The 27,483-nt window shown below is 30.2% G+C and overlaps 1 protein-coding gene across 3 annotated transcripts in view; it reads right to left on the bottom strand.

Moving 5' to 3' along the window:
* Window positions 1–779: 779 nt before the first annotated feature.
* Window positions 780–27,483, bottom strand: part of LOC143075855 (ornithine decarboxylase-like) — a 71,106-nt gene continuing 44,402 nt past the window's right edge. For all 3 annotated transcript variants that reach the window (XM_076251439.1, XM_076251440.1, XM_076251438.1), the window contains exons 4-11: window positions 27,178–27,254; window positions 26,659–26,831; window positions 23,156–23,293; window positions 18,489–18,666; window positions 17,511–17,670; window positions 14,572–14,702; window positions 5,396–5,604; window positions 780–4,547 (exon numbers count right to left, since the gene is read on the bottom strand). In XM_076251439.1, coding sequence (XP_076107554.1) covers window positions 4,526–4,547; window positions 5,396–5,604; window positions 14,572–14,702; window positions 17,511–17,670; window positions 18,489–18,666; window positions 23,156–23,293; window positions 26,659–26,831; window positions 27,178–27,254 — 1,088 coding nt within the window. In that variant the 3' untranslated portion in view covers window positions 780–4,525. The remainder of the gene's footprint in view (window positions 4,548–5,395; window positions 5,605–14,571; window positions 14,703–17,510; window positions 17,671–18,488; window positions 18,667–23,155; window positions 23,294–26,658; window positions 26,832–27,177; window positions 27,255–27,483) is intronic.

Below are 27,483 nucleotides of genomic sequence, written 5' to 3'. Positions count from 1 at the left end.
TCCATGAATTCTTGAAAAGTGATAAATAGCAAAGAAGATATACAAACTAAATGGAAAAAATAAATCGAGACAATCTGTCGTATTTACCATTTTAATAGCTGCTGTCATAGAAATTTCTTACTGGCCTGGTAAAAGCAAAGAATTTCAAAAAATACCTAGACTTTATTGAATCTTGAATAATATTCCAATTACACATATTTTATGATAACAGTTTTCCAAATAAATACATGTCAAAAAATCAAACAATTTGTACTAGATAGAGATAACATTAACGCATACCAATTTGAAATATATAATTGTTTTTTTTTTTGCGTATTACAATATACCCAAGTATTTCTATTCTTGACAGCAATCATAGCTTTCACTTTTTTCTGGTACGATAATAGTGTACAGAAATCGACAAATTTACTTTGGATCGAAACTTACTTATTCATTTCATGTAATAGTTTCTGTTCAAATATTAACAATAATCATTTACGTATGTTACACGCTATATTTAAATTCTCGGTTTTTAATGAAAAAAAACCCTAAACGTGCGATTATCATGTCTCTTGGTTCTTATGAAATAGCAATGTATGTTAACAACAATTTTCAAAAACAATTTAAACTATAAAAAACTTGCTTTATCATTTCTGAAGGAAGACAATTATTCCAAAATACTCCATCGAAAATCACTCAAGTTGTATTTGTATCAATAAAGTGTAAACAAATAGGCATGTGCTTTAAATAAATAAAATTTATCAAATAAATAACTTAAACTCAATGTTTAACTTCAATCTGATATTAAATTCAAAGCAAGAAAATAAGACTGTTTCGTTAAATATATAAATGCTAAAATAAAAATTGTTATTAAATTTTTTATTAAGAGAACTTTAAATAATTATACCTTATCATAAACTTATAATATAGAAAATATTTCAAAATTCTTACAGAATGATTCTATCATTAAATTAACGTAAATTCCATATTTTTAAAAAGGGAAAATATAATCAAATGCGTGTGATAGGAAAGTATGTACTTTGTAAGTTTCGGCCAACGTTACAATTTCAATGAAAAAAGCAGCGCATTTGGAACAAATAATACAAAACAAGAACATAAATCATGAAATCTACAATACAAATAATACAATGAGCATTGTTTTAAATTTTAAAATCTTTGTATGGACTATGAAAGTAAAACTTAGTTCAAACCATTTCACCAATTAAATTTGATAATTCATATGATATGTAAACTGTCACAAAGTAATCTTTTGATCGTATACGCCAACTTAGAAAAAAACCCAATATTGTATCAAAATTGTTTAACCTAAAAACCATCCATTGTAAGTAATGTATACTGCATTTGTATACTATATAACACAGTTGAAGATAGTTATTTATACTAAGTATTTAAGATAAATATATTAAACCGTAGATTCTAAAACGTTTCTATGTTATTTCGGTCCCAGAGAGGGTGTGCAATGTGATATTCCCAGCTTAAGGTTTATATTCCCTGAAACCTGAATTACACGTATATTACGGATTATCCTTCCCTTACTGGGTTTTCCTGTACTGGTATAGATTGAACATTCACTATGCAGTATAGATATCTATATATTTTAAATACTTCTCTTACATGCTTTTTTTTTTATCTTGAAAAATAAATTGTTTTACGGTGGACATAATTTTGCAATATATATACATTTGAAAATGCCTGTACCAAGTCAGGAATATGACAGTTCTTGTCCATTCGTTTTTGATGCGTTTTGTTATTTGATTTTGCCATGTGATTATGGACTTTCCGAATTGATTTTCCTCTAAGTTCAGTATTTTTGTGATTTTACTTTTTGTTTGGGTATGCAAGTGATTTATTTGTGTATTTTGATCACCAGAAATATTGATAAACCCACCCTGATATTTGTCTGCATACGTGAATCATTCTGTAATTTGAAGTGAAAATATTTTTTCCGTATGTAATACTTTATAATAATACTTTCATTGACGGATACTCACTAATGTTCCCTTTGTAAGCCTCTGATTTTCTTTTTCTGTTATGTAGAAGGCTATGTCACATAGTAACGTTCGATATTGATTTTTTAACAGGGGTAAAAACAAGTCTTATGTTCCGCGACTGCTTTCGGAATAAACTGACATCTCTGTGTAGTCATCACAAATCCGTAATATTTTCATATTTAACAATGATATTTTTGAACGACGGTGTTAAATCCTAGAAACGTTTAAGTTTTTACGGTTTAATATATTTATTTAAAATATACCTCTAGATAAATTTATTCAACTGTCTAATATATTTGTTGTTGACCTGCAGTATAAATTGCATATTTGCGAGAGATATTGTTTTAAGAAACACATTTTTAGTAAATCCTACTTTTTGTTTAGTGCAAGTATATTGTAAAATGATTATTATATGAAAGTTTTCATATAAGATGTATTGTCAGCCCTTGGTCGATATCAGCCATCACATGATCAAACGTTCGGCTTAACATATACAAACAAGAAAATTGTCTTGTAATAATCAGATATTGTTGAGTCTAAAATATCATAGCAACTAACTTCGGAATAGTACTAAACACTGTGTTTGAAGGTCTTTGTGCAGCGCCACGTTTTACCAATGAAATGTCTTGTTACAACGTTTGAATTTGTTATCCTTAATTTTGTCGTGTCAACAAAACCAGCATATGTATTATCGAATACGTTTACTGGCGTTACTCAAATACGGTTGGTATTGATAATAAGTCGAATTACACTCTTTCTCTAATCTTTCGTTTAGTTGCGAATCGTAATCAAATATATGTCAAATCATATTTCAAATTGGATTGCCACTAGATTGTCCAGTTTTTAAAATCCATGTATTAGATGTGTAGTTTTAAAATGACATTAGATTAAATAATATGATAAAAATATATAATTTGATAGAGTTATATATAAGAGTTATTGCAATATACCCATAACACCTTCCCAATGCTTTGATTTGGTCCAAAGCCACACAACATCAGTTAAAAAAGACAATTAAGTTTAAAAAGGACTGATATCTACATGACTTTGATATATGAATTTTCAAATTAAAATATTCTGAAGTCATCTCACTTGCACAATTCTTTTTTGTCCGTAATAGCTGCCGAATTCTTAATATAAAGCCAGTCCTCGGTGCAAAAAATTGATATATATATATATATGCCACGAAAATGACAAAGTTGGCGAAAAAGCAGTCATCTAACTTAAACAGTCGCACACTCTGTGTCGTTAGATTATTGGTTATGGTGCAATCTGACCATTGAGCAAATAACTTAGATTTTCACAAATGAGACAACTCAAAAGAACAATACCAGATTTGGATGATGAACATGATGGACACAGGGCAGATTTAGTAATTTGTCATCACTCGTAGTAAAAAACTTAGATTTTCACAAATGAGACATCTCAAAAGATCAATACCAGATTTAGATGGTGAACATGATGGACACAGGGCAGATTTAGTACTGGTGTTGGCTATCTGTCATCACTCGTAGTAATTTCTAATGAAAAAGTTGAGTCAATTTTTGCTTCGTTTCTCTTTAGAAAAAGATGTCACAAAGTCTTGTCGAAATAAAACAGTTGACTGTATGATTATGGGAGGTACCTCTAAGTAATTTGTTAACAAATTGTAGAACCTGTCCGATAAAATCCCGGAACGACTTGAATTTTTTTTCTGGCCATATGCATGTTTTTCTTTTTTCGTCTGATTCCTGTTTTTGTATGTGTGCTAGATATTCGGATACATACTTCATTGGTTTCAAAGGTGTTTTTTTGGTGGTCTTCCTATTTTGTATGCAAAATTCGTCTACTTTGTGAGCGAACAATGTGAGACATTTGTGCAAATGAAATAACGGAGAATTTAATCAAACGATTAAAATTCCTAGTAAAAATCAGACCAATATAATTTTGAGCCATATCACAGAAGTACTTTATCAATGATGGCTTCCATATATCGAATATCTTTAAATTGACTTTTGTTTGAGGAGTGTACGAGCTAGTTAGATATATTTGACATAATAAAAATCCACACAAAGAAAAAAACTAAGATATTCATGAAAGTTTCCATTGCCACAAACTAAAAAATATGCTTCACCAAATTTAGCAAATAACTCCTCTTGATAAGATTTTTGCACGTCACAAGCCTCTTTCGTGTTAATAGGAATCACTTGTTTAAATTATCGACCAAGAAGAACAAAAAGTGTTCACCCTTGTGTGTTTGCCTTAGATTTAAGATGTCCGTATGTAATCTTAGAAATAGCCTTGCCACTGGCAAAACACTCAGAGGTTCATTATTGCTCACATGGTCAACTTTATGTTATACAATTTAAAAAATAGGAAATATTTACAAATACATAATTCTAAATAATGATATTTACATAAGTTTCAATGCTTCCACCCAATAGAATTAGTTTGAGAACGGAAAATTAGAAATTAAAAAAATGGCACACATATACGTGATATATAAAACCATTCTGTATACATTTTGTGCTATTTTACAACTATGTTCACTGGAGTTAGCGTTGATATACTTGTTCCCTGAAAAACAAACACGAAATTTACAAAATTTTAGTACGTTACTTTTTTTGCTAGAATTCCCTAAACATTTTATGTTGTAAGTACTTTGAACAGTAACCATAAATGTTTTTCCTAATTTTGATAGAGACGACAAATGTACAAAATACGGTATGAATTATTGATCTAGATCTTAATCCCTCGGCAAGGATGAGGTTATGGCCTACCCGAAATCTAGCCTTCTTTTGGTTCTAACAATCAGAAAACAGATTAATAGCAATAAAAATGATAATAATAAGAAGAATACTATCACTACACTACTTTTATGTTGCTTAATTTTCTGTGGGTTTGAAAAGTAATTATACGAAAAGAGAAAATCATAAACAATAAACATCTTATCTGATTTTACACATGCATTATTGACGCTTTGAATCTTTATACTATTGCATATTTCCCAGCCTACAGTCTAAGTGAAGAAAGGTTTTTGTTTTGTTTAAACAAAGTCATTACTTTCTTTCATGTATAAAATATGCACTTTATATTTGGAAATACTAAGAAATAGTTTGTTTAGATTCTTTTCATTTTATTGCTCTAGAACGCAAAATGTATTTTTGTTTCGCTAGGTTACCGTCATTGATGTATAACCACCATATCTTTTCATTCGAATGTATGTATATATTTTCTCTAGAATAAGACAAATGTTATTTTCGAGATATTTTGTCTATTTTTTCACTACTGTTTAATCATTTGTTCATAATTTAATATATAGATCTAGATTTATGTGGGATATTTTAAACAGACTGACCTGTCCAGGTCTACATTTATTTTTGATGCTAAATCGATAGAAAGATAATTTAAAGCAGAACATATACCATAAACTTTTTTCACATATGAAGTATTTCTTGACTTTTGGCATACTATTGAAAGATGAGGCTGTAGTAAATGAATATGCGCCCATATCTTTGAAGAAAATCCAATCTCCAGTTGTTAGTTCTGGTAATTTGACATTCTCTATAACTAAATCCAGTGAATCACAAGTTGGTCCCCATATAGTACTGTTATGTAGTTCTTCATCACTGTCCTAATATTACAGAATTATAAATTTTACCTTAAAGGAAATCAATTGACCTTCAAACACAGTTTTAATTGTTTGAATGTATTTTTTTTTTTACTCAACTTGGAAACAAAGTAATAGATTATATAAAAATTAAGACATACCTCTAAATATGTTCAAAAGATATCAAAATTCATTTGAAATGTGTTCCAATTTAAACCTACTAATCTCTGTAATATTCTTCATTCTAAAAACAGACCGGTCTGATGCCATGTATATGATCTGTCTTTTTGTTTGTTACAGTAACTGTACAGTGTTATCCAGGCAACGAATAATGGAATTTCTTATTAGAGAAAACACATACTATATAGTATCTGAAGTATATCGTATGCTTTTTGCACTTTTAAGGAGGCTCGAGGGTATAAAAAATTCAGAAAAAAATCAAACATTTGTTTTTCATTACAAATTTTATTTATTTCCGTTCGTAGTTGTTACTTTATTATATGGTACAAAAGTCATTCAAAACAATCAATTCGTGTTGGCCCCAGATGACTTTCAAAATGTATACATCATTGAAAAAGTTCCAAATTATCTCCCTTTGGTGGAAAAATGCCATTTCTTGGCTCTAAAATTGAAATATCTTTTTCAACTCATCGGTGACCTATCTTTTTTAATATAATTTCCATATAAGCTGTACTTAAACTAAATTATTGTAAAATTTTAGCGATTTCTGTAATGAATTTCTTTTTTTTATTTCGACATTACCTTTATTTCTCCTATTACTTCAACAGAAAAAAACCACCTTTACAAAAATGTATGCTTCTTTCGAAGGCAGATTTTGAGCGGAAATGAACGGTGACCCCACTTTTTTATTTTATTTTTCTATTAACTATAAGATAAAGTTCATTTATAGAAAAACATAGAGAAATCCTATATAAATGATTTAGACCCGCGAACCCCCTTAATGTTCAATTATTTTTATTTCATCGCCATAAAGTGAGAAACGGAACAGAAACGAAAGAAGGCGAACGAAATGATACACAGCGAATCGAAACGAAACGAAAATTGACAAAACGAAATATGTATGGTATGAAACGAATCACAACGAAACGAAACAAAGTCGATATTTATAGAAACGAGTCATAGGAAATCTTTCTGACGAGAAATATCTAATTGAGTTCAATGGTCAATTAGGCATGGTTGATATCAGAAGCCCACTACTAGTTATGGACTTCTGCTGATATATTTTAACATATCATAAACAACTCGTGTAATGATATGTATTCATGTATTGTACAACTATCCCGGAATTACACTCCCTGGGGAGGGGGGGAAATAACAAATGCCGGCAAAATGTTATCAAACAAATAAGCTTTATTACATTTATGCACGATCCTTAGCAATGCCTTGTACCACATATATCTTACTTTTATGATTCTGGAAGCATTATCATTTTTTCAGGAAGGGGGGGGGGGGGGGTAGCTGAAGCTGAAAGTTAATCTTTTTGAAATTGTCACATGCGAAGAGAAAGAAAACTGTACGCAGCAAGATCCTTAAAACAGTGGCGCAACCGTTCCTCCTTTGATCGGAAAAACTATATACCCAGATTTCAGATGAGAAATTGTGCATAAATATACGAATAATGGTTAACTCGTAGACAAATTACACACTGCGCTTTATTTCACTCATTGCAACACTGGAAAGAACGCAGTACATATCAATTTTAATTTTCTTTGTGATTATCGACGCTTTATAGTCCCATCAAGTTGTAATCGTTAATGAATAAAACACTTTAGAATCAAGATTGAAATAATCATATCTCAAACATGTAACGGTATAAACACTTTGCAACTAGTTAAAAGGGTAAGATCAGAATAACCTGGTTGGATACATTATTTGCAGAGTTGCTGCCTCATTGACGTTCAGTCTATATTGGCTCCAACATGGTCAAATCCGACCTGCGACCTTTTGGGTTTGGTGGAACAATTTGCGACCTGACACTTCACTAAAAAGTACCTGTGATTTAAAAACAAATTCAATACCGAGAATCGAATCAGTTTAGAACTGTGTAGTTTGCCTAAAATGACATCAGGGAAATCCGGTATCATAGAACCCTCTCTTTTTCATTTTTATACCATATTATAAAATATATACTATTCGACTCTTCCTGTTCTACTTTTGTCTTTAAACTAACCCAAGATAAAAGCAAATATATCAATGTATTTGTTATTTGCCATTTATCTTAACAGATTCGCGTTACTGGCTTATTTGTATCACATTTCCAATAGTGAAGCTACAAAGATCAGAGTATCTCCATAAAGTTGAAATCAGTGGTAGCCTTCAAAGGTTTATATGAATTGAATTGTTAACTAAAAAATGTCTTGTTGCTGTGCAACAAAATAAGAATAAGAATGTCATGATCATTAACTGCCACAATGAAGAAAAAAAACTCAACACATAAGAAACAAAAAGGAAACGAGTAAAAACAAGATTATGTATCCATAATAATATGGCTAGAATTCAAATGACGAAAATATAAGCAATAATAGGTCAGCGTACGGCGTTCAACCTTGTGAAAAACAAATACTGTATAGTCAGCTACAAAAGGCCCCGACATGAAAAATGGGAAACAATTCAAACGAAAAACTATCTGCTATAATTATAATAATACAATTTATGAAAACCAATATGACAGAAATCAATCAACAACAACCACTGAATTACGGACACCTGACATAGTACAGGCACATTACTGAGAATATGGAAGGGTTGGTGCACATTTTTGTGAAAGCCTAACTCTCCCGTTACAAGGGACAGTGGGTTCGACTGGACAATTTTCTCTTTTAGTTTCTGAGATATCTCATTCAGGTGATAAGATATCTTATCTAATTAAAAAGACATTTTGATTATTTTAACAGATATATTATAAACTATATAAGTATATATTATTTACTTTAAGATATCTCATAATCTAAATAATATATCGTATAATAAAATTGATATATCTTTTCAGATTAAATACATGTAGTAATATAGAATATTTTATGAGATAAACATTACAAGATATTTTATACTAAATAGCATACCTTATTAACTAATAGAGACATCTAATAAACTTAAGAAATCATATAACATAATAAAGATATGTTATAAATTGAAAGACATATCTTATAAACAAAATATATTAGATATTAACTACTATATATACCCCCCCCCCCCCCCCCCGCCAAAAAAAAAGAAAAAAAAAAGAAAAGATATCTGATAAATTGATCAGATACGATATCTTATAAAGTTTATAATATATATTTATATAATAAAGTTAATAAGATATATCATAAGAGAAATAAGATATCATTATATGTTTTCAAATATGAATTATAAATCATACAAGATTTCTCATTAAGTATTTCTTTGAGAGATATTTTTTTAAAGAGATATAAAATGTCTGATAAACTATAAAAGATATATAATTAAGTTTAATAGAGATCTTTCACAGTTGATAAATACTATATCGTATAAAGCACATATACTAATATACCTTATAAACTTCAAATAAAATACGATATATCAATAATGATACAAGATATCTTATATACTTTATCAGATATCTTATTAGCTTATCTTATCCTATGGGCACCAATGATGCCCTTCTAATAGCAGACTTTTCCAGGTACTGTTATTTATCACAGGTTATGACCAAACTTAGTAAAGACCCGTTTTAAATCAATTTAATTGATAAATTTCACAACACTTACTTTTACTTTGATAATATGTTTTCGTGATGTAATTTTCTAAATAAGCTGTTGAAATTCACCAAAAGGATCTTACTTTAAATAAACCACATACAAACAGTAATAACTGTCCTTTCCTAGATTTAGATATTTCAGTTTTACACCATTGTACACGGAAAGCTCTTCCTTTAGCACCATCCTACAGTGTTTTTATAATCCAAATCGTTCGCTATGCCCGTGTCTTTAGTGACGTTTTGGATTCAATAAACGTTATATATGTATTATTGGTAAATTATTAAGTAAAGGATCTCGTTACCACAAATTACTTAAAAACTTTATCAAATTGTTTCATTAATACAAATATTTGGTTTGGAAGTCTTGCTTTACCTGTTGAAAACTTAATACAAACGGGATAACACATCCTAATTTCCGCAAAAATTGTGTATACCGAGCCAGTAAATTTACACGGATGTTTGATGTGTGCTAATTAATATTTTAGTCTTATATATTAGTTGTTATTGGCTTTGAACTAGCTTTTAGTAACTATGAGTACTCTCAGATCTGTACTTTGTGTCGTTGGTATTTTTGTTAGGTTTTTTTGTGTGCTTTGTATCGATCTCATGAGTCACGCACTTTTCAACTGATTTTTATAGTTTGATCTGGCGTACTGTTACACCACTGTCAAGGGTAGGGGTGGGGTCTGGTGCCAGCAAACATGCTTAAGCCCACTACATTCTGTAAGTGCCTCTCCCAAGTCTGAAGAATGTAATTAATAGGAAATTAATAGGCTGTGGTTTTTTGCTGTATATCATATTTGTTTTTTGTTTATTATTTTGTACATAAATCAGGCCGTTAGAGTTCTCGTATGAAATGTTTTACATTAAATTTTGTCATTGAAGGCCATGTACAAATTCCTATGTGGTATGGGTTTTGCATATTTTCAAAGACCGTACTGTTAACTGACTGCGTCATTTGGTCTCTGGTAGAGAGTTTTTATTTATTGGCAATCATACCACATCTTCTTATTTTTATACATGTATTTATATAACATCTTGAAATTGAATAAATATAAAAACGGCTTGCTCTAATTCTCTATAAAGATTTTTCACAGTTTATATGGATTTTATTGATTATTCCCGCATATGCAGTGGGTATATTAAACCCAGTGACAAAACATACCTCTCTTGCAAATATTAAAATTGGATCTGTTCAATGTTGGAACGTTTTCCGCAAGGACGCTTTGATTATAAATTCACAAGAAAACTGTCTGGTAAATAGTAACAATAAAGTTATTTGAAATAAACAGAAAATCCCAATATAATGTTATCGTTTCTCTTTTAATTCACTAAACGATGAGAAAAGCAGCCTTTGATAGCTTGGTGTAAATTTGGTATAAAATAAATCCCTCGCGTACCAACCTATTTTTTTTCCTACTAGCTGTACACATCACTGAACATGTCAATTATCCGTATATATATATGCAGCTAGATAATAGAAGTTCAGGAAAAAACTACCGAAAAAATCTATCTGATATGCAGCAAAGATTAACACTTTTGAGATTAGGTTACTAAGCCAATTTAAACATTGAATGCAAATACATCGATAAAACTGCAAAAACATATTTTAAAGGCTAACTTTGTTCAACCGTTATGGGAATTTGAAAAACCTAGACAGAAGCAGAAAACAGTATCAAGAGCAATATTTTGAAAAATCTCCATTTTCCAGTATTTTACTTTATTATTTTATAATTAACGTTTACAAACATTCTCAAGTTAATGTATTTTACACATATTAATAATTTTGTCCAGCCTTCAAAAATTGTGTGACCCAATTTAACTTTATGTGATAGATGGATGTAGTAATTTTGAATTTTATTTTTCCGTACACTTTATTGCTACATTTTCTATTCATCAATATCTTTGTTAAACATTCATGGAATCACGGATGGAAACAATGCTCTTTACAGTTGTATACGAAATCGATTTATCAACAGTAATTACTTCACTTTTCGATTACAATCAATTACATGTCAGAATATAAAAAAATAACAAAGAAAGTTAAAAACAATAGTGTTGCTTATCGTATTTATAGTGGAAATGTAGAATTTTACAAAGACACCATTTGCAGCATTGTTTCCAATGTTTTGTTGACATTTGTTTTCTAGATATAAGCTCTTACTGAGGATCTGAAATAGGAAAAAATCTTGCAATTTGGGTGTTCTAAAAGAGGGTAATGATAAAGTTCTTGCAATGGCATGGACCAGTGCATCGAAACCTTCTTTTTATTTTTGGTCGTTTGCTCCATATTTTGCTGTCGTACTGACTTAAGTTCTGTGGTTTAATTTTACTCATTATCGTCAGGTATATTTGTTTGTATTTCATTACAGTTTTGGAAGCTTCTTTTGTTGAAACAGTTATTTGTTTTTATAGTGATAAAGATTATATTACAATGTTGACTGCTCTAACCTAATTTTTGACGTTTTTACCTATTATGTCTGATTGTTTTGCTCACACACTACTGTCAATATAATGGAATGCAATGCATCTGTCATATAAGTGAGAGGTTTAGATAGCTATAAAAGCAGGTTTAATCCACTGAACATGTCAATTATCCGTATATATATGCAGCTAGATCAGAGAAGTTCAGGAAAAAAAATACCGAAAGAATCTATCTGATATGCAGCAAAGATTAACACTTTTGATATTAGGTTACTAAGCCAATTTAAACATTGAATGCAAATACATTGAGAAAACTGCAAAAACAGATTTTAAAGGCTAAATTCTGCCTACTGATGTTGTTTATCATCTTAACAACGTGTTTTATAGTTCTTTCATTTGTCTTTGTTCTATTATTAATATTACTTTTACTGTTGAATGGTTTTATGTGATATCCGTTTGACGTGGCTCGGTACTTATACATCTCGTCAATGTGTTTGTATTGTCTTTCGTTTTTTGTTGGCGTGTTTTGTATATGCGACTTTTTGTATTTCTTTGGTTCTTATAACGTGACTCTGTACTTTAAAAGATCCCGTCAGTATGATATTGTTCTATTTTATGTCATTACGATATATTTCTATTATGAATTAATTACAAAATACGTTGAACCATAAACGTCAAAATCATTCAATCGCGTAGTGGAATTAACTATTTGTGGATTCTTATAAATTCTATATATAACTTTTGGACTATTTTCAATCTCGGTCTATTTCTGAAATTTATTCTTACATACTTTTGATTTTTAACCCTATATGCTAACATTACCTATGTAAATTTTAAAATTGTTTGTATGCACATTGAACGACAAATCTATGTGACGTATAAAATTTTCTGACGTCAGACACACAAATCAATGTATGTGTTTGTAGATAGATGTTTTTGTGTTCTGTTAAATTGTTCCTTTTAAAATTGTTATACGATGATGGCTGATGTACCCATATTTTGACTATTTTATTTATTGTGTCTGTTTAGTTAACGCATCAATGTAAATATAACGGAATTTGATGAGACTGTCATCAAAGTGAGAAGGTTAGTGCTATAAAACCAGGTTTAATCCACCATTTTCTACATTTGAAAATGCCTGTACCAAGTCAGGAATATGACAGTTCTTGTCCATTCGTTTTTGATGCGTTTTGTTATTTGATTTTGCCAAGTGATTATGGACTTTCCGAATTGATTTTCCTCTAAGTTCAGTATTTTTGTGATTTTACTTTTTTTCTATTTGTAAAAATATATATCTTTAACCTTTTAACATGTACAGACAAAACTTTTAAATCGTTTTATTTATGAAAAGACAATATTTCTATTATGAAAGTTTTAGGACTAGGAATGTTTTTCATTCGTTAGATGTGTTTGAGCTTTTGATTTTGCCATTTTATAAAGGACCTTCCGTTTTGAATTTCCCTTGGAGTTCGTTTTTTTTTTGTCATTTTACTTTTTGATATCTTTTTATAAAAAAAAGTAGAACAATTTGTTCAGCTAATCTAAAAAATATAACAAAAAATCCAATTATAATAGCTGAATGGGTTTATCTTTTTCTTTCTATCATCTTCATAATTACATGTCTAAAACTGTCAATGTTATAAAATGTATAACCTATGGCAATATAATAGAAACCACATATTTAAATAGACGTAATTGAAATCGAAACAAAGTATGCATGTCATTGATAAAAGTCTTTGATCATCTGATCAGTAAAGCCAATTTATAAATAATACATAATTTTAGTGTCAAAATAGGATACATGCATTTGATACTGAATAAGAATTTGAATGCATTCTTTCATTTTCAAAAGGATTTTGTATTCTTTCGCAATCTTTACATAATAAAATTTGATGAATCAAAGGATTATTCATATTAGCTAAAAACCCATACTCTCATTGACAAAAAATAATCTTTTTATGGATTTTGTTTACCATCAGCTTTTAAGTCCAATGTAGTACAGAACTTAATCTTATGCCATTTTCATATTTTGTATTAATAATCTTTTAATTTTAAGTATAAACATGATTTGCAGGTCTAAACGTATTGTCAAGCTTGCTTCGAGTCATTTGTTTGAAAAGCTGGAAATGCAGTACAATTTGGCAGGAAATCTGGTTGTGTATAAGGCAGCTTTAGACATAAACAGATCTGAATAAGGCATTTGATGGACTCTCAAGTCATATCTATACGTCTTATCATACCTTTAATATAAACTGAAGAATACATACTGTTTTCTTTTTTTCATTTAAGCTAGTTTTTTTTCTTTTAACTATTTTACTAACGTAATCATAAGTGAATTTACATCATATTTTGTCGCTGTAATCGACTAAATTAATTACGATTACATTTAATCGAAAAATTTTACGATTACAAATTAGTGTCGATTACATAATAAAATGTAGTCAACTACAATCGATTACCAATAACGATCACCACACGCCTGCATGGAATGTTATGAATCTTAGGAAAAAAGCGTCTTTGTGACCTAGAAATAACATCTGCAGACAAAAACATCGCTTTATTAACCTCATGCGTCCAAATCGCACCTCTAGAAACACCTGAATCAGGACCGCCTTGAGCAAAAAACCCGAAAGCAGGATAAATATGCGTTTATGTATACATTTCGTTGATTTGAATACTTTTTGTTTGGATTAATATATATATGACATGTTTGTGTATTTTTTTCGTTCATGATTGGTATATCTGAGTTGAGCTTTTTACTCTTTTGATTTGCATGCAATAAGATTCATATGAATCCATAACAAGATTTTGTGTTGAGGTTTTACCTTAAAATGTGAGGGTACAAAACACCCAGGATCTATCAAGCATGACAGAAAACAGCCATATATTCCATCATTTACATAGTACATTCTGGTGGGTTCGTTCTGTACAGTTGGTTTGTCGAGAAAATCCCCATCTAAAATCAATATTGACTTTGTAAAATCAGTTAAACGTTAAATTTGAAATCATAAAAAACGACTGATTGCATTATTTCTTTTGTTAAACTAGTTTCATTCATTGTAAACTGTTAAATCTAATCGAATAATGAGTTTTAAATGTCCCTTTGAAATTCACGAAAAAAAAACAAAAATTTATGATATGTTATTTTTTAAGTTTCTTTCAAAGAACTCAGCTTCTATATTAGTATAAATTAAGGCGATAGTTTACCGGTGTTCACATTTCGTTTATTGATTTGGAAGAGACAAATCAATGTAACAAACAAAAAAAAAAACCGGATGGAACCGCGCAAACTCTAGATCGCGCATAATACTTTCTATCCTGCAGAAAGGCTAGATAATTACTAACATTATTCTTGAATCTGCAATATTCTAACAGAGCATTTGCTGTTATCAGTTTATTTGGTTATTGAATTTACGTAATTCTATGAGGTTGTGACTCCATACTTTGAAAACATTGAACTAAAATTCATCTTCAACAAACCTATCAGAAATATGAGTTTACACTTTATAACTATATCTGTCGGCGTTGATATTGAAAACAAGATTCTTTATTTTGGCGACTGAGATCCTTTTGTCAATTTTGTGATTGTGATCTTAACAATGTCCGAAATCGTAAGGTTATGATTTTTTTTACTACGGGACTGACATAATGGTTCCTCTAATTGCAAAACTTTGTGCAGAGGTAATTGCAATAAAAATTTCGAGCGTAACTTTAAAGACAATCGTTTTAAAGAACCGAAATCTAGACTTAAGGATGTTCGCTACTCTGTTTCAAAATAACAAGCTTTTTAAAAGACTGTTATAAAACGATTCTCTCTGGATTTTTCATACACTTAAACTTGTTACCTTTTTCCTTTCGAAAACTATGAAAAAATAACAATAATTTTATAAGATTTTCAAAAAATTGTTTTTGAACTTTATGTAAAAAATTATGAAAAGAAAATTAGAACTTAGTGGGCAAAATTTATTAATGGCAACACATGCATAAAACCAGATGATTCCGAATACCTAACAAAAAATAAAAAATAAGATAAGCAAACATCCTCAAATAGCGAATTTTGTTCTTCTAACTTTAAAACTTTGTGCAGAGATAATCACAAAATTTCTGGGGTAACTTTTCAGACATTCGTTTTAAAGAAACGAAATAAAGGCTTATGTATTAAATACTCTTCGAAAGTGTTTTTTGTTTTTGTTTCCACTCACTTACAAAGCACCCAACAACATTTTCGATGTTTCTCGAAAGTACAATCCTGAACTCTCTTAAAATTAAGATAACAAATTCGAGTCTTTTCCTACCGACAAAACATCGCACATCAACAAGTGGCAACAACGACTAAATGAACGCTGCTACTGAACACCACTCGTTCCCCGCTATGTAGTGAGATCTTAAATACAACACAAAACTTTATAAAACTAGTGTTTTCATATCTGCATCAAGTGAAATAAGCACAATAAATTTGACTTCTCAACGCTTTTATACAAGTAAGCCTCATTTAAAAAAAAACAAGAGAAAAACAAAAATAGTTTCTTCCATAAAGAGGAACAACGCAGATAGATAATTATCTGTTGTTTGAGAAAGGAGTAAATCATACTTTAAAAGCAATAATCACTGATTTAAACAAACAGATCTCTAAAACCGAAATCATCATAATACGTGACTTTGCACTGAAAAAAAAAAAGTTTTACGGAATGTTTTTCAGATCGACGGTCGGCATTTCTTTTTAGTAAGGGTATTTTTATAGTATAAGTCTTTCCTGGTTCGCTTCGGACGCAACACATTAATAAATCATTATTTTCATTGTTGAAGCACTGAGTTGATACCGTGGCTCACTGACTGTTAGTCTCTGCGGGTATTACGAGCTTAAGAATCGGTGCTTCGGTACTGATATGTTTTATAGCAACGTTTTGCAATTCAATTCTTCGTTGATACATTGAAAAATTTTCAACCCCCTCATACAAAGCTGACTTCAGATGGATTAATTTTAGGCTCCTTTTGATCAAGTAGTTATATATCCGTTGCTTTCATTTTGGTTTGCGTAAAGACGTTCCTGATTAAGGTGAATCCACAAGTGCGCTCCAGACGCGAAAAAAGCATATATTATTATTTTCGCTATTCTCATTATAATCAGATGTACCCTGGTTCCAGTCAACTTGTTGTTCGAGGTAGATATCATACATAGTCTTCTCAAGAAACTTTTTAAATTTCAATTATGGAATAAGGCTAATAAATGACCATCGATTTGTGCCGTTTATCATCACCCTTTGCTTGTTTATAACGTATTAACTTACTATCCGAATTTGTATACATAATGAAAATAACATACTCTTCCCCACTTACTGAGTTCACTGTTGCTTCTTTTGAGTTAAAGTTGTTCAACATCTAGTTTTTGTTGTGATTGTTGACTGTTGTTTTGCCTTTTTTGTTTTGCCATAGTACTGTCTGTCTTTTTTCAGCCGATGGTAACACTTGGATGTTTTCCGTCAAGTGGCAAACTAAATGCATGTGTAGGGCAAACATATTTTAGTTTGATATAAATATAAACCTTGCTTTGTACTAAATCGTGATTTTAGCCGTGTCGTTGTCAAATTATTTTCAACTAACTAGTTTGAATCTCACTTTGGTATTTTTCACCTCTCTATTGATCATTAATTGTACCCCTCTGAAACATAATTCTGTAGTAAATGTTTTTCACCATTTTTTTTTAACATCTTACCTCATGTACTAGTATTTGTGAATGTCTTTGTAAGAACATTTAATAACGCACCTGGTGATAAAGTGTATTTGTCTGTAAACGTTTTCTTTGTTATAATATTAACGGCAACTGTGAAAGCTGATGAGACGTAGTATTGTCCTGGTTCAGCTATAATCCGAACATCCTTTTCCGGGAACAAATCATCTAGTGATTTGTTTGCAACTTCAGCAATCTAAAAAAAAAAAACACTTCAGTGACATTTTAAATAATAAACATGTTTGTGAAATATAATTTTCTGAAAACAAGAAAAAATAAATACGCCACTAAGAAGAAACTGCTTCTCATCGTCCACATAAAAGAAGGTGGAAACTCGATATGTATATAGTCATTATACTATTTGAATTTTGAGTCGCAATTTCGATTTCGGTAACAAAACATTTCGGGCAGTACAATAGAATAGATATATAGTGAAGAAGTATGTAGAGAGCATTTTAGCCTGCAATCGACCTTTTTTGTATACAAATGCAGATGTTCAGAAAACACAAAGCGATAAACTTGAAATCATTCAGATTTCATTTAAAAACAAATTCAACGGTTGGGAGGTAGAAAACTAGCGTTTCAGCGTGAATATTAAAATTGCAGAATAAAACAATATTCGAACATACAGAATTTAATTAGAGAAACCATAAACTAATACTGTATATATTCTAATTGGTTATAAAATACCAATGGTGAAAATATTCTCTAGATGGTCCTTTGCACACTAAGTTTGATTTGATCAGGCAATATTATGTCAAATTACATAAACGTCTCACTCATTTGTTTAAATGTCAAAACAAGGTGTCAGATAAAAAAGAACACGTTGTATGAATTATTGTTAAAAACAAAATACAACGTTTCTTTAAAGATATAGAGTGTTAATTTGCATTCATACTCTTGTATTAAGGAAATACTAGTATTTATAATGTTTTATGTACATACATGTACATGATTTGACGGACAAAACTAAGGTTGCACTTCTCTTCTGAAAATGAAATATTTTACACATACCCTTTCAAAAGTAATATTCGTTTCTACATTTTGTATTTGCTCTCCAGGAAATCCACCACCAATGTCTAGTAGGTGCATATCAAATCCCATAGTTGCTCCGATATCAAATACTTTTCGTGATTGCTCTATTGCTGCGACAAAAGCTCCCGTTTCTAGACAACCATGTCCAACATGAAAACTAATAGAACAAATATCATTGTCAGAACAAATAATATTCAAAACTTGTTTAGTTTAAATATAAAAAAGTTATAATCATTGTCCTTTTTAAAGGTGCACTTAATACATGATATTAAGCCAAAACATCCAATAACGTTTGGTCCAAAAAAGATAGCAATATCAATTCATACAGTACTAATAGTTTTATTAGTTAATGAATGAATGAATGAATGAATGCTTGATTTTATTTTCATAAACTAGTACAAAGCTACAGAGATAAACAGTTCGCATATAATACATATTTTGTGTTGCACATGTTGCATGCGTTAAAATAAATAACAATGCAAAAGTAGTGTTACTCTAACCAGGAGGACAGTTGACTTACATTTGCGACATTCATTTGAAAACCTGAAGGCATCAAACTGCAATGAACAATCACAAGAAATGAATGACAGATGGCACTATGTCCAAAAGAAGAAAGACAAGACAACAACAATTCACTAAGCAGTACAAATTAAACCAACATTGCGTAAATGAAGCAACCCTCCTTTTAGAAAAAAAAACGCAATCATTTGAATAGCATGTCAATCTCCAAATATACATCCCATATATCAGTGCAGCTTAAATTTTGTCACATATAAACTGAAAACTGAGACAGAAAAATTGAAGACGTAACATATGAAGTTTATAGTGGTACGTCAATTACTAAGACAGTATTACTTTTACATTTCAGTAATATGGCATAAATGTGATCAACAAAATCATCAAGGATAAAAGCTTCAGGGTTGCACCATGGTTATAATATTTCGCATTTATATTAACAGGAGAATAAGGGATACCATAATGAGTAAGATAAAAAAAAAACTGTTTTCACGTTTGAAAAACATGAACTTCCACTAACAGTGGTGAAAAATGGATGCTAATTAATACCTATTTTTGAATACGATGTTAAAATTAGGATGTACATACTCAGTGCGAAAAAGAAACACACTCACTATTCTACGGTTTTGTTTGGGGCTCTAAAGTCAACTTTGCTCAAAGAAAATTAAGTTGTCTGAATAGAAGCTTGAAACGGATTAAATGATCAGTTTGGAAAGTTTCATAAAAAGCAAACATGTCAAAATAAATTAAAGAATATAAGAAAGTCCAACACACAATTTGAAAGCAACTGCCAAGTACTGGCTAAAAAACTTTTACAATAATTTGAGATTGAATATTTTTATGTTCATGTAAAAATCTATAAATAAATAGAATTGATGCCAAGTATATGTCAAAATTCTACTAAAAAGCTGTTACTGCATGGTATGAGATTCATATTAAAATGACAGAATGTTCAAGAAATTGAGAAGAACATGTTTGGCAAAAATAATATAAAATGGAAAAGGAAACTTTTGTTCTTCCCAAGTCATATCGCTAAAATCAAAGATGTTTGGAATATCGAAACAGAAAATTTGAATTGTTACCAATAATATTTGAAAAACGTATAGAAAAAGGAAATTAAATATGCGAATAGACTCTTATCATGAAACACATTTTCACTAATTTGATTTACGAACCTAGAAGCACCATTATTAATCAACAAATTTGAAGCACATAATAATCATAAACAAAATATATGATAAGGAAAGAAATACATTCCCCGTCGAAAAAATCAGTTTATATTATTACAAAAAATTTTCAATAAATGCATTAATCTGCAATGTATAGTTAGATGGAATAGAACATTAAATACAGAACTACACTGGCACTCAGGTTGGAAAAACTACACAAGCTGCCTGTTTCCAACAATATTATCCTATTTCAATAGAAATCACGGTATAATATAAAGTATGCTGAATTAAAATTGTCTTATGGCGAGTATCTGATGGCTTATGTGGCAATTTGATGTTGACACCAAAAGGCATCTATTTTATTGGTATAACATTCAAATCATCATCAAGAAAATCAAAATATTGTATTCTCTGTACACAGAACATGTAGACATAACGCTTATTTTTTATTACCTAAATTTAATTATTGGATATAATCGAGACCTTGATAAAACTCAAATGAATATGAGAGTTTGAAAGTGTTTTCATGAAAGTCTAGTATTCTGAAAGGTCGGAATGACATTATATTGAAAAAAGGTCAACTTTTACCATTTATCACAAATTTTATATTTACTACTAATTGTTGAATTTAAAAATGCTTTTTCTAGTTATGCAGATGTATATATCATTATGAAATAACTTCTGTATTCAAGTTATCATTAAAATACAAAACACACACTTCGAAACAATCTTCATTGTCTATAAAAGTAATGAAATTCAAGTTTATTGTTGATATTTTATGCATATTTATATTACATATTATATAATTGTATCACAATTTTATATTCTAGCATTTTACTCGACACGAATTGTGCTTCTTCATAAAAAAGAATAACAAAAATACCGAACTACAAGGTTAATTCAAAAAGAGGAAGTCCATAACAACTGATAAAACCAAACGTCATCAGCCAACAGACTAAATGGAAAACAAGTGTATTGGAACATGCATTATGCGTTAAACATCAGTGCACATATTTATATTTCACAACTAGTCGTTAAACAACATTCTAAAGTGTTTGGAGCACTTGCCGTGTCGATGTTAAAATCTAACAGTCATTTTGATCTGGGAACAGAAATCAAATAGCTAGCGACTTCATTATTGTTTGTTATTGCAAAGAGTTTTCAACTTTAATCTGTGTAAGAGGTTAAAAAAATATCCAAATAACATCGAAATATATTTCTATGTAAAAGGATAAATCTAAATGAAAATGCAACAACAAAAAAAAAGAAGAAGATAAAACACTTTCCAAATAAGTGCGTCAGTCTTTTCTATCCATGCCATACGTTTTGTTTCTGAGAGTATCACTAGCCTAGGAGCAAAATTGTAGTGATGGTAAGTAACATTGGAACGGCCAATTTCTGTAAATTTACTGTTCATAATTCTTTTTTTAATTATTTGGTACGAACACAAAACACTTTGCGAGTACTTGAATTTTGTTTTTAATCATAGAAATGGTGTATTACTTCTTCTTTTATTGATTTCTAAATTATTTTTCGAATGTGACATGCGAATATCAACAATATTCAGTCATTTATTCAAATAGGAATCAATTGTCTCTTTGTTAGATTTCTCCCGTTTACACCATTTTTTACAATAGACTGAAAGAGCATCTTTAATAACCTGACGACACTTTTCCCAATTTATTTTCGACGGTGAATGATAGTTTGGTCCTTTTTTCAGGAAGTTTATGACCTCTCGGTCTTGGATAATATTGAGGTCCCCTGTAATTACATGGCCATAGGGATCATATCTTAACTTTGATGTTCACAGTCTCATGTCGAAGGAGCATTATTTTCTATACTGACGTCTGATGTAACTGACGTATGATTAAAAATTAAACTTCTGCTGGGTTTTTCATACGAATAAGAAATTATAGGTGGCTCTTTGTTATCAAAATATGGAGGTATAAAGCTTTGAACGGTAGAGTAATGAAAAATACTAGACAAATGAATAAAATCAATATCTCTATTTACGTATTTTATTTTTATGAAATATTTTTAAGTTTGTCAAGTTGAGGGAACAGTCTATGGTGACAAAAGGCTGTAATAATTCGTGTACACTCATATTTTGAATTGAAAAACGATACTATATCAATTTTAAATCTAAGGGAAAATACTGAAATTTTAACACACCAATAGCATCTTAAACAACCGATATTTATCAATTCCCATACGTTAATAATGATGGATAAATACTGGTGTTATGGCAAACATTATGACAGAAACTGACATGAATCTTATATCTAATATATGAATAACAATAATATAATATGATATATATATAATAACGTAAACGTTAAGTAGTAGCTTAATACTGTTACTGTTGTAAGATTGTATGTTTGTTTCTACTTTCTCAACCAGAGAAAATATTTAACCATTCAAGATTTAAAATGTTCAACAGTCCAATTACCTTGATTGAGCAATATTTAGATAAGTATCTGATTCGTACATAAACAATATATAAAGTGAAGAGAATTACGAATAAACTAGAAAAATAAATATATAAGAAGATTTCGGAACTTTTAATATTCAATGAAATGATATTCTACTTCGTAATTGATTGAGCCTAACTGTTTGATTCGAACGCAATTGTCAATGCTTATAAAGACAAAACGTGCGTCGGCGTACTTAACCATTAACCTGCTATCTTTGTTCATTTTATGTATGATAATGAATTCGCAACACTGGTTTAAATTTGCATGATGTACAACATTTGAATCATCTTTGTGATTCCTAATCTGTGACAATGTATAGATAGTTAATGAAAATATATCCATACATGACAAACATTTTCTGGGATACAAAATGCCTGTATATTACTGCATTATCAGAAATTTTAAAATCAAAATTAAAACTAATAATACTTTGGTAAATTTCCATCAAATCTTACAATTAATATTTTTCATCTTTGTCTAACCTTACCTTACACCAATGACGTTCAATTTCAGTTTCATAGCCATTTCCAGCAGTTCCGATGCTTTCAAAGGATGATATCCAAATTTCTTTCGTAGGTCCAATTTGACTTTATAGTTAGACTGTGGACTGATCCTTAGCACTAGTCTACCAAAACAATTATAAAACAGCATATATATGTCAAATTAATGTCCTTAAATGATGTTTCTACTAAAACTTTCTTATATATTCTCGCTAACGTACCTGCTAAAATGTTATTCATGAAATTTTGTTTCAACTTAAACAATTTAAAGTAAAAGAACAATAAAAAAAAACTTCATTAGACATCAACAATTATAGCAGTTTTGTTTAATGAGTAGTCCGTGTATCGTTTATAGTCTACGACCAACCCCGGAAACATTTCAGAGATTGCCAACAAGACATCAAAATGGATTTTGAAAACGTAATTAATGTCACCGGGTGACAAAAACCAGTGACACTGACACCTTGCTTCTATATAACACGCTTCCGTGTTATAAATATAACTTATATGCATATTCCACACATTTCAGCATTAATGTAAACATATTCTTCTCTATACGATATTCGCTTTTGAATACTCTCATCGTTGTTGTTTAAAATGATTATAAAAAAGTAACACCAACATATCAATTAGAGATTAATTTCCGGAACGTCAAGTTAAGAGACGACCATTTGATATTATGAGTGGTTGGGGTGGCAGAAGGATTTTATTTTCGGATTGACTAGTTAGTTTCATCTGTTGTTATGCACTCTTATATTCTTTAGCGGCATTTTGTGTTGCAGAACATGCATTTCATCCTGTCTTTTGCAGGGTTATTTATTTTCAGCTCTAAGCAGACCAGAATATTCATTTTAAAATCCTACTGAAAAAAAGAAATACATGGCAGCAATCCAACACAATAAAACCATAGAAATAATAAATTTCATAAGGGAACACTGTAGATTAATCTTGACATGGCACACAAATTCTTAAACGATCAATGCTGTTGATAAATTATTGATCCATTTAAAACTAAACTCTGAAGAGAGGAATGTTTAATCAAGATGATGAAATAACACCTATTATTATACCTTACATATATTTCAAACAATTCTATTGGGTGAAACGTTATTACGTGACATGGAATAATTCAGTTAATTTTCATTCAATTGCAAGGAAGGACGAATAATCCTAAAAATTTACACCAGCGGTGAATAACCCTATTATTCACCGGTGAATAACCTTTTTAGTTTGTTTATTTGTACTTGAGTTACCTCCCATGAAAATGACGTCATAGACGTAAATAAACAAAATGGCAGCGTTCACGTTACACTGGAAGCCCATCGAGAGACGAGGAAATAAGACATTGGACATAAATAGAGCTGAGAGTGCCAGTAGCCGATGATATCTCTTATAAACGGTCCTTTTAAGGGCCATAAATATTTTACAAAAAGATTCTACTTTTGTTGTAAATTCGAGTAATTTGAACCCAAAAATGTATTTCCGAACGTCAGTATGTGTGTTATGTTAAAAATATAGACTATACAGTGTAAGTGTTCGAAATGCCCTTCCACTGTTAGTTCGGTATAATAAAACAATTGTGGCCCGTTGAAAAGGTGAATATCCAAAATTGTCAACCCTTAAAAGCCCTCAATGAAATAACCGTCTCGTGTTGACAATTTTGGATATTCACCTCTTCAACGGGCCGTAATTGTATATTGATATACTCTTTTATTTGATAAATAGATGTTTCTGTGGAAAGTACCTTTCCATATTTATACTAGAAAATCTTTAAACATAGTCCAATTAGTTTGATATCAGAGGCAAAATAATGAATTAGAACAAAACGAACAGAAAATAAATCCAAAAAGAAGTTCAGGGAATAAACAGGAATATTTCATATTTTCACCATTTTTTACATAAAGAAATGCTTGTACCAAGTCAGGAATAATGACAGTTGTTTTCCATTTGTTTTAATTGTTTGAGCTATTGTTTTTACCATTTGATAAGGGACATTCCGTTTTGAATTTTCCTTGGAGTTCGGTAATTTTTTTTTTACTTTTTGCTAGTTAAATGGAATAGGTAACTGTTCTCCTTAATGTAAAAATTGTGATTGACACATTTCTGATGGAAAGTATCTTCTAGCTGCCCGTCAAGTTGTTCAAGACTTGAATTCATTTGGTGTAGGAGTGACACGTACGTTATCGACCGCCAAACTATCCACCCAGTACTGAAGCATTTGTTGGGGTTGATGATTTAAGTCAGAAACTTCATTGTTTATTGAACTGTATGCCGTTGATTTTATTACTATCATTGGGTTCATACCTCTGATGGCGAACTATAAGCCCTTTTGGTATCCCAAACCCGTTAGCAAGTATTTCAAAATTGACATGAAAAAACGGATGTTTCTTATATTAAAATTTGTTTTCATTGAAACATTTTTTTTAAATCATTTTATATCAAGGAATTTTTAAAGTTTTGCTTTACTTTTGATTCTTTTTAGTTTTATCATCTCGACAACGTTTGTATTAGTTTTTGGATGTTCAAATCTGTTTGCCTACAGCGTTACTAAAGGGATGTTTATCTATGATGAGTTTATTTACAACCACTGGGTCGATTCCACTGCTGGTCGAGATTTATTTCCCCGAGGGTATCACCAGCCCAGTAGTCAGCACTTCTGTGATATCATTGATATGTTCATAATTATAAATTAACTGTTAACAAAACTTTGAATTTTTGAAATACTAAGGCTTTTCTACCTCAGGAATAGATTAACTTAGCTGTATTTGGCAAAACTTTTAGGAATTGTTGGTCCTCAATGCTCTTCAACGTCGTACTTTATTTTGCCTTTTTCATATTTTTTTATTTAAGCGTCACTGATGAGTCTTTTGTAGACGAAACGCGCTTCTGGCGTAAATATAAAATTTCAATCCTGGTATCTATAATGAGTTTATTTATTGTAGAGAGAAGCATCTGGTGCAGTGAATTTGGTACCGTTACTATGATGGTATTATGTACAGATTTTGCGCATATTACGACCAGGGCAAATCAGTAAAACTGTTGTTGCACTGGTTTGAGTCAAATTATAAGTTATTTATATATGTTCTTTGCAATAATTTGCAGGAGCTTCATCTTAATTTACAAACAATATTTTCATAAAAAAATAACATTTGATTGATTGTTAAAATCGACATTTAAATGCATTTCATTTATATAATATATTAGTTGAGATAATGCTACTGGATGGATAATTAGATCAAGGAATAACAGTCCACCCTGAACTCTAATGTGCCAGTGGCAGTAATGCAAACATTGGATACGAATTTTAGAAAGCACAACACGTGTTTGACCTATATGTTTTGAACCTATGTTTTAATTGGATTCTGAATAACTGTTGATCGGAAATGAAGTTGTTATGATACGATTAACCTTATTAATTTTTGTCACTAGAATACCGATGGGTTGATATTTAAAATTTGCAATAGTTTTAAAGCAACAAAACATTATATACTTTGCATCTGGATAAACTTTTTTGATTTTAATCAGTTCATCCTCACAATCGAATGTCATCATGGAAACTCCTTTATCAGCAGCATATTTGATAAATGATAGTTGTTTATTAGTGTTGGCATAGATAATCCTTGATGGTTCAACTCCAAGTTCTAAAATCTTCTGAATCTCAATCTGAAATTGGCACATATTAGTTGTTATTAAGTATATATCTTTAACACAACTTCTTGATCTTGTATGTAGCTTACTCTTACGTTGAATCTATTTACCATTAAGAAATTGAATTCAACCTGATATAAACATTGAAACCTTTTATATTACAACAACTTAAATGTTGTTGTTTGTTATCAGCTGAGTTTAAAATAACAATTCCGATCACATGTAATGATACAAAATGGTGATCACTTTCTTTTCAAACATATTTCAATTATTTGGCCATATATATTAACTTGCGAGATACACATTTACTTGTGCCCGGTATGTGCTAGGTTGAACGTAGCAATTATGAAAAATAGTTTACCTTACTTGCACAATCAAATGAAAGGCCCATATCTGCTAATATTCTAATCACAGGATCAACATCATTACATTTTACGGCTGTAAGCAAAATCAAACAACAATATATCAAAAAGTATAAAAAGTAAAATAAGACAAAAGATAGCATAACACGCAGGAAAGTCTATACAAGTATTTAACATTTCACATTTTAATCGGTTGAAATTTTTGGTAGAGTGGTTATCATTACCTAATACATTTTGAAATTAATCTTACCTGAATAAAATTCATCGGTCATGCGGTAATTGAAATGAAATGAATTTGTAAATGA

Source organism: Mytilus galloprovincialis, chromosome 5 (assembly GCF_965363235.1).
Source record: "Mytilus galloprovincialis chromosome 5, xbMytGall1.hap1.1, whole genome shotgun sequence".
Classification (NCBI taxonomy): domain Eukaryota; kingdom Metazoa; phylum Mollusca; class Bivalvia; order Mytilida; family Mytilidae; genus Mytilus; species Mytilus galloprovincialis.
This window is presented reverse-complemented; position numbering and strand designations above follow the sequence as displayed.